Here is a 14,182-nt window from a genome sequence, read left to right on the forward strand (position 1 = left end):
ACACAACAATTCCGCACGACAAATTAAAATCCAGGCTTTTTGATATCATGGACAGCTGCTTCTTCAACAAAAATGGAACTCGTAAGTTTACTTACCTCGTCATTGGTCATTTGAAAAATTATTTTGTTAAAACAGATTCTGATTGTACACATAAGTACTCTGAAGTTGACATCAAGAAGATGCTTGAGTTTCTGATTGACAATATCTATGTGGTTTTTGGAGACCAGGTATTCCAACAATCTATTGGAATTCCCATGGGTACAAATTGCGCTCCGTTATTAGCAGACTTATTTTTATATTCATATGAAGCAGAATTTATGCAAAATCTTTTGCGTGAAAAGAAAAAAACACTTGCTGTGGCCTTCAACTCGACATTTAGATATATCGACGACGTATTGTCAATTAATAATGATAATTTCCATTCCTACGTCGACACGATATATCCCGGTGAGCTTGAGATAAAAGATACCACAGAGTCCAACACATCTGCTTCATACTTGGATATTTTACTTGAAAAAGACACAAATGGTAATCTAACAACCAAGCTATATGATAAACGTGATGACTTTAACTTTTCTATCGTCAACTTCCCTTACTTATGCAGCAATATACCTTCATCACCTGCATACGGAGTATTTATATCTCAGTTGATTAGATACGCAAGAGCATGCTCTACGTATGAACAATTTCTTAAACGAGGTAAATTATTGACAAGCAAGTTGATGAAACAAGAATATCAACAGTCTCGTTTAAAGTCATCATTTCGTAAATTTTATGGTCGATACAATGACCTTGTCAGCAAATACAATTTATCATTGAATAAAATGCTGACTGACGTTTTTCATACCAATTGTTAGTCCATTATTTATACACTGAATTGACTACGGATTTTTTCCGTTATTTCCTGATTATGACAATGAGCACACGGCGGGTGTGACCGGTCAGCAGGGGATGCTCACTCCTCCATGGCACCTGATCCCACCTCTGATGTTTCGGAGGTCCGTGTTTGCTCTGCTCTTGTTTTGTATATTTGTTTAATGGACGTTGAGATTGAATACTGTTCGTTATTTCCATATCCTTATTTTATATTTAAGAACAAAACTACTCCCTTGGCTTGACATGTTTTAAGCCAAAGTTCAAGTAATATAAATATCAAGTCGTATCAGAAACTTTAATCAAAATCAACAGGATAAGGATATGGAAATAACGAACAGTATTCAATCTCAACGTCCATTAAACAATATACAAAATAAGAGCAGAACAAACACGGACCTCCAAAACATCAGAGGTGGGATCAGGATCCCATTATATGTGCAGGAAGCGACATAGATAACTAGCATTATATTTGTTAGAGAACATTTTGATTATTTAGTAAGGAAGTTTCCATATTTTCTTAGAAGATATCGAGTAAACGGATATGTTTTCAGTTTTGTTAAGTGGTTTTCAAATCACGATATAAATTGTAATAAATACACAATATTATTTTCACTTGTCAAATTATAATTGCAGATATCTGAGTTTGCAAAAGTGGTCCCGTTGACCACCACCCCCACCCGCATACTTCAATACCTATCGAGAGGAATTGAGCTCCTCTTCTGTCCACACTTTGCAGCTCAGGTTAAAGATGTGAACGTTAGGGATCGGTCAAAGTCAATTGCCCTAAGCGCCGTTTAAGGTTAAATTTGAAGCCCGTAACCGGTATATGGTGTCATTTCTATATGGATCTTACATTTTTGAATAGGACAAAAACAAAATGAAATAAATAAGTAATTTTATTTTTAGATTTTTCTACAAGATCGTATTACAAATCCACAGGAGAAGTGAATGAAAGAGAGAGGAAGGTCGACCCTGCATCGGAGTTTGAGAGAGAATGAAAGCACTTCCTTTATTCGCGATGTTGTCCGAGATTTATTTGTAAATCTAAAACATAATTTAAGTTGGAATGTTATTCAATTCTTTCATTTCATTTAATAGTATTTTATTGATTAGCAAACCCGAATTTACTCGTTTTTTTATTTGTTATATATATGCAACTCGGTAGCATTCAGAAAAGAAATTGAAAAATGGATGTTAACAAGGTATCAAAAAGTCACAGGTGTGGCAACACACTTTGAAAAAAAAAATCAACTTTGAATTTTTTTTGTGCGTTAAAATTGGGACAAAATCAACGCACTTTGATTTTTTTTTCATAATCCGTTAAATCGGGACATACATAGTGTACTCAACGCACTTTGAAAATCAATTTCAAATTGCGTTAGAAATGTACATCAACATATTTTACCATGGGGTAATTTAACGCACTTTGAAAAATTTATTTAAAACACAAATTCTAGAGTTAGATTTTAGTAATTGAGATAATTAATTTGTAATAATTATCTTTTCCAGAACTTTTTGATTTAAATGTATCGATTTAACATTATTGAAAACAAGGAAAATATGAGTAGAATGTCTGTCAGCCCAACTTTTTTTTCTCAAACCTAGCCGTCTGTAGCAAATTGAACGTGCCCCCCATCCAAGCTAAGCCCTAATTTCCAGTGCCTATATAACGTATATGTATATCTTTGTTAAACATTTGTGTGCTTTAGCAACCCCCCCCCTCCCGCTCCCGGTTCCGATGCCTATGCTACACCCAAATATATGTATTTGCATAACTGTTATGTATGACCTTGAAAAATTTCAATAAATTATATTTAACATAAAATGCATGTAAACAGGAAAAAATAAGGAAAAAAATAAGGACAGTACAACATTTAAGAAATAAGAATTTTCAAAATATGGGAAAAGCAAAATCGCTCACTTTCACATTCTGAAGTGACCTTATCACTAAAAACTTATCCAATAGGTTCAAATTTATTATACCAAAGATTTACAAAAAATATCCAGCATTCACATTTTTTCAAAGGGTGTTAAAATGGTGTATATTCACCCACATCGAAAAGAAATTTTATTTTTTCAAAGAGCGTTGATTTGGTCTGAATTATCATTTTTTTATGTTGGAGCTATAACCCCAAGTGATACAGAAGACGAAAAAAGTTACATGTTTTCTCTACTTTAATGCATCAACAGCTCATAGAAACAAATATTATAAATAACATGTAATGCATAACAATCAAAAACAGTTCGTAAAAGTACTAGTATGCCAATCCCTGGTTTATAAAAAAGAAAAGGGGAGGGGCTTCTTTTCCTTAAATGCCTATATGAAGATGTGTCAAATCTGATTTGCTTCCTCATTCAGTACATGCGAACAAAAAGAAAATATTTTTCATGACTGATTTGTAAATGTTTTGTATGATATAGAATCCCTTCATGTGAATAACCTTGATTGATAAGAATGACTTTGATTGTGTGGACGTTAGTTCTCTGTGTTCTGATGTATGGACCTGTGACTGAGGCCTGTCCTAGTGGCTGTAGCTGTTGGAGGAGTAGCGACTGTAATGGGACATTTGTAGACTGTGAAAAAAGAGGGTTAACTGATGTACCTACCAACATCTCCACGGATACATGTTACTTGTAAGTAACTGTTTAAATGTATATCTGAAAACAAAACAAAGCAGTAGAAGTATTTATGGATACGTTTAACGGAATAATTTGTATTTCATGAAAGGTTTAATGAAGTACCTAACAACATCTGAACAGACGCGTGAAGATTTTAAGTTTAAAAGTAGATATTTTCATCTCTACGTATTAGGAATGATTTCTTCAAGTCGATGCAATATATGTAGTGTCTAAGCTTTTTATAAAGCGTACAGTAGGGATGCATTTCCCCTTCACCGTGATACACAACTGTGGTTAGTTCATCGCGATACTACCTTTAGCAAGGTGTGACCAACCGTTGATATGCACATGGGAATTGTACCTTTTTGACCTAACATTGACAAGCACATCGGGAATTATTCTACATGTTTGAACTAACATTGACGTACACATATTGTAATATGTAATGTAATATTCATGGCTATGACCCCTCTCAGTATATGTACAGAAGAAATCTATGTAAAATTACTAATTGCAATGATTAATGTTATGTTAATTATATTTTACTAATTGAAATCATGAATTCAATAACTGACTTTTGTAATCCATATCATCATTCATAACATGTTTACAACTGACTATGATTGATTGTATTCAAAATGTATTTATAAGAAATGTCTGGATTGATGATGGTTTTATTCTTTCTCTTCTTTGGAATTATAAAAGCTCGGAAAGAACTGAAGACAATGGATTACTTTAAATATTTTTGCAGGATTTTTTTCCGATAAAGAAATTACCGTTATCCTGGACAATGCAAAACTTTCTTATCTGTAAATCTTAGTTTCACTAAGTTTGACATTCTGTATGTGTACTTATTATAGTACGTACATAGGAAGTAAGCTTATGTACAGGAATATCACCACTGCTTTTGTAAAATGCCTTTTCCTTTGTATTGTTGGATGAAAAATTCCCACAAACAATAGAAAAATTTGTGCATACAGGATATAAAACACGGCTCCTCCAAAGTTTGTGAGTGTGGAATCATGTGACAAGGAGAAGTATCCTTTATCGATTCCTCAATCCAATCTGATACCCAGTAGATATATTCACCTATTTCTAAAGAAACACATACACGTAGAGGATTTTGCATTTTATATCTGCATTATTTGAAAGTATGATCACTATTTTTACTTTAAAATTTACCGCATGGTGAGGGTAGATTAATATTATTTTTTATTTAAGAATTTATCGTAATCCAGTTTGTAACCCTTAAAATATTAAATTGATTATATTCTCATATTCTTTTTATTTTATTCTATTTTAGTTGCAATAAGTTTTTGAAAAGAAAAAAATGAAAAGGAAATATGAATTTATTAAATACAGAGACATAAGTATTCCTTTTTTGAAAATTAAAAAAAAAAGAAAATATAATTAATGGACAACTATCCCTAGGGTATCAGTAATTATATAAGATAATGAAAAACATGTGCATAAACTTAACAATTAGAATTTTGATATGAAACACGTGATATAAGTAGGTGCTACCCATTATACTTGAAGATAAATCTTTTATTGTATTACATTTACTCAAGAAGGATTATCAAAAAGTGTGTGGACTATGTCGATAAAATTAGTTTTTAATAACAGCACGAACAATTTCCTGGAGTAAAGAAGATTTTTAATGAATGCAATAATTTAAGTGGTTTTGGCCGACCCCTCAGGCCCCAGGGGGGCAGGGACCATGAAATTTACAATTTTTGTTCTGTTCCCCTTCACCAATAAATGCTTTGTGCCAAAATTGGTTGAAATTGGTAGAGTGGTTTTATAGAAGAAACTGAAAATGTTCAAATGTTAACACAGGACACATAATAAAAAGAAGGGTACGTTTTGCAAAAATGCATATGCACTACTAATATTTGTTTTAAGATACTGTGGGAATGCGTGTAGCACTAATTAATTAATAGGCCAACAACTTAATACTTATGACCAGTGTTTACAAACAATTTTGAATACGCCAATCTATGTATATGCATCGTGCCTCACTCCTTTATAATTAGATTGATTAAATGCTAGAATTTCTGCCTACAGAAAAACAAGAGGCAGTGTGATTTAATTAGTCACCTGATAATTAAGTTATATTATATTACAATCTTTTCTTTAAAAAAATATATCATGATACTTCAAACTTCAATTCAAAATTCGTTAAACAGTCATGAAAGAAACTTTGACATCATTGTGTTACGAACAGAAACAGGAATAACGTGTACATTTACATGTATTATATACACAATGAAATTGTTTTGGCAGGTTTCTTACTTCATATATTGCATGAGTAATTAAAAACATGCATAAAATAAATAAGTTAAATCAATTGGTCAATGATTGTTCACTTGTCAGTCATAGAAATTCCAAATTTAAAACACCTACTATAAATTCACCTGTATAAAACAAAACACCAGAGCATGACTTTCAAACTTGGACCAGAAATGCGCGCTCGTCTGAATATGATACTTACATGTAATATTGTGTAATATTGTGCAAAACATACAAATAATATTATAAATACAATTTCATGAGAATAGGACATCTATCATACTGTATAATTATCAATGAATTACATATGAAGTAAGATACCTGCCAAAACTATTTCACTGTGTATTTTAAACATTAGTTAGTACACGTTATAATCGTTCAAAATCCCTTCATTATACACTGAATACCTTAAGAACAATTCAATAATAATTTTATCAATATGTCATCAAATAAAAAAGTGTAAATTTTACAAAGTTGGTAAATATTCTTTCAGATCCCTAGGTTACAACCAGATAACCTCCATTCCAGACAATGCTTTTAATGGATTGCCAAATTTGCAGACACTGTAAGTTTTTGGTCAATTTTTTCATGTGTCAGATGAAAAGAAAATGTTATTTGTTATCAATTACACAAATTAAATATGACAGACAGTTTGCATACATTTTTAAAAAAGAGTGAAGAAATTCAGAGGATTGAGTAAAGGACAATACTTGTTTTCTCTGCATGTCGAAGCATGTACTGAACATAAACAAGACCAGTGGTATTGAGTTGGTTATTTGACTCTCTAGAATGAATGATGAAGTGCCCCGAGTGTTTACCCCCAAAGGATGAAGAAATATTTTCTACTTAAAGTTTCTTCAGAAGGATATGGAGAATAAGATCATTATTCAGTCTCAAAGCTCAGACTTAAATAAAACATCAGGCACAATGGTTTTTTTGGTCTTTTAGTTTTTGAGAATACCCATTAAACTTGAAGATTAATCTTTTATTGTATTACATTTACTTACGAGGGGTTATCAAAAAGTTCGTGGACTAAGTTGATAATATTAATACTATTTTTTTTTTAATGAGTTAACAATTTCAATCATACTTTGTGTTTGTTTATTAATGTGAAATGTTAAAACAAATATAGAACCAAATTCTGTTGATGTCAGCTGGTGACACAAAGGGAAGTAATTCAAATTGCTCGTCATGTTTGCAAAAATAAAAAAAAACAAAAACAGAAAGTGGGTCACATAAAAGTCTCAAAGTGAAAAAAACGTAGACTCGCTTTTTGGAAGCTTAATTTCATAGAAATATTAAAAACTAAATAAATATGTTAGAAGGTATTTCCTACTTGCTTTTTTCTAGACACAAGATCTTTAGAAATAACCATGGCTTCGGACCGAGGTTGGTTTCTCGACAGCTAGCTATTACACAAAAAAAAGTTGTTAAATCAACTATATTTTTTGTTTCCTGATTCATTTTTCAAAATATTATATCCTAAGCAAGATGTATCAATCCGAATAATTCATTTTTTAAATCTGATTATTATTCCTTAACTTTGTCACATTGTCTCGAAGATTTGCGACGAGAAAAAACGACACGTAACACAATTCATTTTTAATAACAACACGAAAAATTTCCAGGAGTAAAGAAGATTTTTAAAGATTACACTAATTTAAGTGGCTATTTTTGTTTTGTTCCCCTTCACTCATAAATGCTTTGTGCCAAAATTGGTTGAAATTGGTAGAGTGGTTTTATAGAAGAAACTGAAAATAATCAAATGTTAACACAGGATGCATAATAAAAAGAAAGCTACGTTTTGCAAAATTGCATATCCACTACTTATATTTGTTTTAAGATACTGTGGAAATGCGTGTAGCACTAATTAATTAATAGGCCAACAACTTCATACTCATGACCAGTGTTTACAAACAATTTTGAATACGCCAATCTATGAACATGCATCGTGCCTCACTCCTTTATAATTAGACTGATTAAATACTAGAATTTCTGCCTACAGAAAAAAACAAGAGACAGTGTGATTTAATTAGTCACCTGATAATAAATTAATATTATATTATAATCTTTTCTTTAAAAAATATATTAACCTCCATGATACTTCAAACTTCAATTCAAAATCCGTTAAACAGTCACGAAAGAAACTTTGACATCATCGTGTTTTAACAGAAACAGGAATAACGTGTACATATTACATGTATTATATACACAATGAAATTGTTTTGGCAGGTTTCTTACTTCACATATTGCATGAGTAATTAAAAACATGCATAAAATAAATAATTGAAATCCATTGGTCAATTACTGTTTACTCGTCAGTCATAGAAATTCCAAATTTATAACACTTACTATAAATTCACCTGTACAAAACAAAACACTAGAGCATGACTTTCAAACGTGGACCGGAAATGCGCGCTTGTCTGAATATGATACTTAAATGTAATATTGTGTAATATTGTGCAAAACATACAAATAATATTATAAATACAATTTCATTAGAATAGGACATCTATCATACTGTATAATTATCAATGAATTACAATATGAAGTAAGAAACCTGGTAAAACAATTTTACTGTGTATATCAAACATTAGTTAGTACACGTTATAATCGTTCAAAATCCCTTCATTATACACTGAATACCTTAAATAAAAGCAATTCAATAATAATTTTATTAATGTGTAATCAAAAAAAGTGTACATTTTCAAAGTTGGTAAATATTGTTTCAGATACCTTCAAGTCAACAAGATAACCTCCATTCCAGACAACGCCTTTAATGGTTTGCAAAATTTACAGACACTGTAAGTTTTTGATCAATTTTTTCATGTGTCAGATGAAAAGAAAATGTTATTAGTTATCAAATTCATAAATTAAATATGGCAGACAGTTTGCATACATTTTTAAAAAAGAATGAAGAAATTCAGAGGATTGAGTAAAGGACAATTCCTGTTTTTTCTGCATGTCGAAGCATGTACTGAACATAAACAAGACCAGTGGTATTGAGTTGGTTATTTGACTCTCTAGAATTAATGATAAAGTGCCCTGAATGTTTACCCCCAAGGATGAAGAAATATTTTCTACCTAAAGTTTCTTCAGAAGTATATGGAGAACAAGAACATTATTCAGGACATCTATCATACTGTACGATTATCAACCAATTACATATGAAGTAAGATACCTGCCAAAACAATTTCACTGTGTATATTAAACATTAGTTAGTACACGTTATAATCGTTCAAAATCCCTTCATTATACACTGAATACCTTGAGAAAAATTCAATAATAATTTGATAGATGTTTAATCAAATAAAAAAGTGTAAATTTTCAGAGTTGGTAAATATTGTTTCAGATACCTTCATGTAAACCAGATAACCTCCATTCCAGACAACGCCTTTAATGGATTGCCAAATTTACAGACACTGTAAGTTTTTGATCAATTTTTTGACAGTTTGATTATTTTTTTTTTAAAAGTGAAGAAAATCCAGAGGATTGTGTAAAGGACAATACATGTATCTCTGCATGTCGAAGCATGTACTGAACATAAACAAGACCAGTAGGTATTGAGTTGGTAATTTAACTCTCTACAATAAATGATGAAATGCCCTGAACTTTTACTCCCAAAAGAGGAAAAAAATATTTTCTACTTAAAGTTTTTTCAGAAGGATATGGAAGGATATGGAAATAACGAACCGTATTCAATCTCAACGTCCATTCAACAAATATACAAAATAAGAGCAGAGCAAACACTGACCTACAAAACATCAGAGGTGGGATCAGGTGCCATGGAGGAGTGAGCATCCCCTGCCGACCGGTCACACCCGCCGTGTGCTCGTTGTCATAATCAGGAAATATTGGAAAAAATCCGTGGTCAATTAAGTGTATAAATAATGGACTAACAATTGGTATGAAAAACGTCAGTCAGCATTTCATTCAATGATAAATTGTATTTGCTGACAAGGTCATTGTATCGACCAAAGAATTTACGAAATGATGACTTTAAACGAGACTGTTGATATTCTTGTTTCATCAACTTGCTTGTCAATAATTTACCTCGTTTAAGAAATTGTTCATACGTAGAGCATGCTCTTGCGTGTCGAATCAACTGAGATATAAATACTCTGTACGCAGGTGATGAAGGTATATTGCTGCATAAGTAAGGGAAGTTGACGATAGAAAAGTTAAAGTCATCACGTTTTTCATATAGCTTGGTTATTAGATTACCATGAGTGTTTTTTTTTTCAAGTAAAATATCCAAGTATGAAGCAGAGGTGTCGGACTCTGTGGTATCTTTTATCTCAAGCTCACCAGGATATATCGTGTCGACGTAGGAATGGAAATACCATTATTAATTGACAATACGTCGTCGATATATCTAAATGTTGAGTTGAAGGCCACAGCAAGTGTTTTCTTCTTTTCACGTAAAAGATTTTGCATAAATTCTGCTTCATATGAATATAAAAATAAGTCTGCTAATAACGGAGCGCAGTTTGTACCCATGGGAATTCAAATAGATTGTTGGAATACCTGGTCTCCAAAAACCACATAGATATTGTCAATCAGAAACTCAAGCATCTTCTTGATGTCAACTTCAGAGTACTTATGTGTGCAATCAGAATCTGTTTTAACAAAATAATTTTTCAAATGACCAATGTCGAGATAAGTAAACTTACGAGTTCCATTTTTGTTGAAAAAGCAGCTGTCAATGATATCAAAAAGCCTGGATTTTAATTTATCTTGGGGAATTGTTGTGTATAAGGTTAAAAAGTCGTGATTTTTTATGCTGTTGATTTTTGTAAAGTCTTGTGATTTCAACTTGTCCAAAAGTTCTTTAGAATTTTTAAGTATCCACATCTGATTAACACCACTTCCTGAATATATAGTTGTAGAGTACTCTTGAAGTTTTTCCTTCACTACTGTCAATATTTTAGTGAGAAGTAACGAAAGAGGCTTAATTAGTTGAACATTTACTAACATTATTCAGTCTCAAAAATCAGACTAAAATAAAACATCCGGCACAATGGTTATTTTGGTCTTTTAGTATATGAGAATATTTGAGGAGTGATAGGTGAAAAACCGTAGAACGTCTTCAGTATCATATTCTAACTCAAATAAAAATAAGTCTTTTTTTATTTTACTGCTCAACTTGTTTTTCTGGCTTTAATGTTTAGATTAAGTACACATATCTATAAATTTATAAAACAAGTGTAAACCTATAGGGTTTAAAACATAATTTATTTTAAACAATTTAAACTTGGAATATATTCATATCTTAAAACTAAACTTGATGAAAACCGTGATGACACTTTAACTTGTCAATCGTCAACTTACCTAATTGAGGCAGGAACATACCCTCATCACCTGCATTCATTGTTTATATCTCCCAGTTGATTAAATACTCCAAAGTGTGCTCTACGTATGTACAATTTCTATGACGAGATAAGATATTGACAAACAAGTTGATGGAATAAGAATATCAACAGTCTCGTTAAAAGTCATCATTTCGTAAAAGCTATGGATGATACAATGACATTGTCAAAATATACAATTTATCAATGAGACAAATGATGACTGACGTTTTCTATGCTGATTGTTATTTGTTTATTTATTCACCGAATTAACAAAGGATTTTCTCGTTTTTTTCCCAATCATGACAAGGAGCACAAGCGGGTGTGACAGCAGGGGATACTTACTCCTCCATGGCACCTGATCACATCTCTGATGTTTCTGAGGAAATAGGGATGTCGAAGATTTTTTAAGGCATACATACTTTATTTTTTGAGAATCGCTTTTAAAAAAATTTATCACTATTTGAACTTGAGACGTTCTGTGATAAGGTAAGATAAATGTCATTTTCTGTATCAGAATAAATCATAATCCAGTTGGTATTTCTTAACATATTTATTTGATCATCTTCTCATATTATTTTCTTTAAATTTTTAGTTTAAATAAATTCTTGAGGAGAATAAAAAATGAAATAAAAAAATAAATATTTAAGTACAGAAACTTAAATACTCCTTTTTTTATTTTAAAAAAGGAAAACAAAATAAATGGAAACCTATCCTTATGGTATCAAATAAGTAATTATTTAAAATAATGAAAAACACGTGCATTAAATTAACAATTAAAATTTTGCTATGAAACACAAGATACATGTTGGTGATACCCATTAAACTTGAAGAAAAATCTTTTATTGTATCACATTTACTTACATGTTAATTTGTTTAAGTACAGGGTAATCCGATTTTTGCACAAGCTAAAAAAATAAAAATAAAAATGAAAATTCTTACTGTACGTTATAATTACCTTATTGCGATGCGTAAAATCAACAAAGGTTTTTTTATTACCTTTTTTCAGACTTAAGCAATCTTACTTCTTATACAATAAATGAATACATGCAACAGTGGGACAGGGCATAAAACACGAACCCCAGAAGTTTCAGAGATGTGTAAATGGTTAAATCTTGTAAATAAAGGCAAAATTTTTGTAGCTATGAATGCCTTTTTTATGCTCCAACGGAAGACCCTTCTATTTAGGGCTTTTCGACTTTTGTCGAAAAGACCTATTGTTTTCGTCTTTTTTATTAGGGCTTTTCGACTTTTGTCGAAAAGACCTATTGTTTTCGTCTTGTTTATTATTAGGTCTTTCCACCTTTCTGTGGAAAGACCTATTGATTTTCTTCTGTTTCTTATTATTAGGTCTTTCCACCTTTCTGTGGAAAGACCTATTGATTTTCTTCTGTTTATTAGGTCTTTCCACCTTTCTGTGGAAAGACCTCTTGAAATGCTTCTGTTTTTTATTTTATTTCTCACCTTATGTTTTGACACCGTAAGACTTATCGAAAAACTTTATAGTTCATGATACTGGATATCAAAAGTTATTCCGAAAAACGACCCCCTATGTTAGAACTTTGACCCCTTTCGAAGTTATTGCCCCTTTCGCAAGAAATGTCTGTTATCGCTACTTCTCCAAAACCGTAAACCGCAGAGATTCCAAACCTGAATTAATGTTTACGACTAATTTAGTAGACTCTCCAATCAAACATTGCGAAAGGATTCGTAAGCTCTTATAACAAATTATTGCCCCTGAATGTTTGCAATGTTTACGAATATCAAGAACTTTTCTAAAACGACAAGGCGTATAGACATGGGACCAACTGCAAAAGATTCATTGACCTTTGACCTTAAAATCTAGGTCAAGGTCATTCAAAATATGTAAAATTAAGCATTTTTAATAGCTCTTTTGTTCTTAATCAAATTCTAAACATCTTTGCATCTTCAATATGTACTCTTAAAACCATTTCAGAGATTTTATTCTTGTCCCCTAAGATTGACCCCTCTAAAAGTTAGTGCCCCCTTCAGTGTAAACCCTTGTTATCGCTACTCCTCCGAAACGGTAAACCGTAGAGGTACAAAACCTTCAACAATGTCTGCTACTAATTTAGAACACTTCTCATTCCATTAGTGCAAAAGAATTCGTAAACCATTTTAAGTAGTTATTGCCCCTGCTAGTTGATGATGTTTACGAAGAACTAAAACCTTCTTAACGACAAGTCGTAAAGACATGGGCCCAACTGCATGAGATCTTTTGACCTTTGACCTTGAAGAATAGGTCAAGGTCAAAGGTCAGGGTCATTGGAATACTAGAGAAATTGTCGATTAAGCTATATTAAAAAAAATCCAAATGACCAAATGACCTTGATATTTGACGTTGACCTTTGACCTTGACCCCTAACTCAAAAAGTAATAAAGAAATATTCATTACCTTTATCTAGATTCATCTTCAAGTGTTAATCTCAAGTTTATCTTTCACTCTTTCTCTTTTTTTTATGGATGACCTTGACCTTTGACCTTGATAAATGACCTTGACCTTTGACCCCCTATTGACCCAAAGGTCACAATCAAGCTTAAGGTCGTTGAGGTATTTGCAACCCTTACTCTTACAAATGCTTATAACCCCCCCCCCCTTCCTTTCTTAAAAAAAAAATCAACAGCAGCATAGAAAAAATGTCTAAAAGTCTAACGATACGATATATCGACATAAGATTCGGAGTAAAAGCAAGAAGAGACCTTAAAGAAAGTGTCCTGAGAGTTTTAAGGTTAGTCTCTGAAATATAATGAAATACTAGTGAAAATCGGCAAAATCTGCATTTTTTTTCTGTCTGAAATTTAGTTATTGCTGAGCATAAAAATTAATTAAAGCCCGTATTGGCTATTTCTGCAATTTTTGTTAATATCATTCGATTCTCCTGCTCTATTACGACATTTTAATACCAAGTATTCTTGCTTTCTTTAGTGTATGGAATTTATTTCAATTTTATTTGGATTTAATATTAGTTGAATGAATCTTGATTTCATTTGAAATTTGATTTTTTTTTCTAGAATAACATAATCCC

The 14,182-nt window shown here is 31.7% G+C and overlaps 1 protein-coding gene across 1 annotated transcript; it reads left to right on the forward strand.

The window, feature by feature from the left end:
* Positions 1 to 3,237: 3,237 nt before the first annotated feature.
* On the forward strand, positions 3,238 to 9,215 carry LOC134230564 (leucine-rich repeat-containing protein 3B-like). Its single transcript, XM_062712392.1, has 4 exons — positions 3,238 to 3,510; positions 6,281 to 6,352; positions 8,520 to 8,591; positions 9,140 to 9,215. The coding sequence occupies exons 1-4, from the start codon at positions 3,332 to 3,334 to the stop codon at positions 9,213 to 9,215; spliced, it is 399 nt and encodes a 132-aa protein (XP_062568376.1). The 5' UTR covers positions 3,238 to 3,331.
* The last annotated feature ends 4,967 nt before the right edge of the window (positions 9,216 to 14,182 follow it).

This window comes from Saccostrea cucullata, unplaced genomic scaffold (genome assembly GCF_032062105.1).
Source record: "Saccostrea cucullata isolate Sc308-1 unplaced genomic scaffold, CSIRO_AGI_Scuc_v1 ctg4696, whole genome shotgun sequence".
Taxonomy (NCBI): Eukaryota; Metazoa; Mollusca; class Bivalvia; order Ostreida; family Ostreidae; genus Saccostrea; species Saccostrea cuccullata.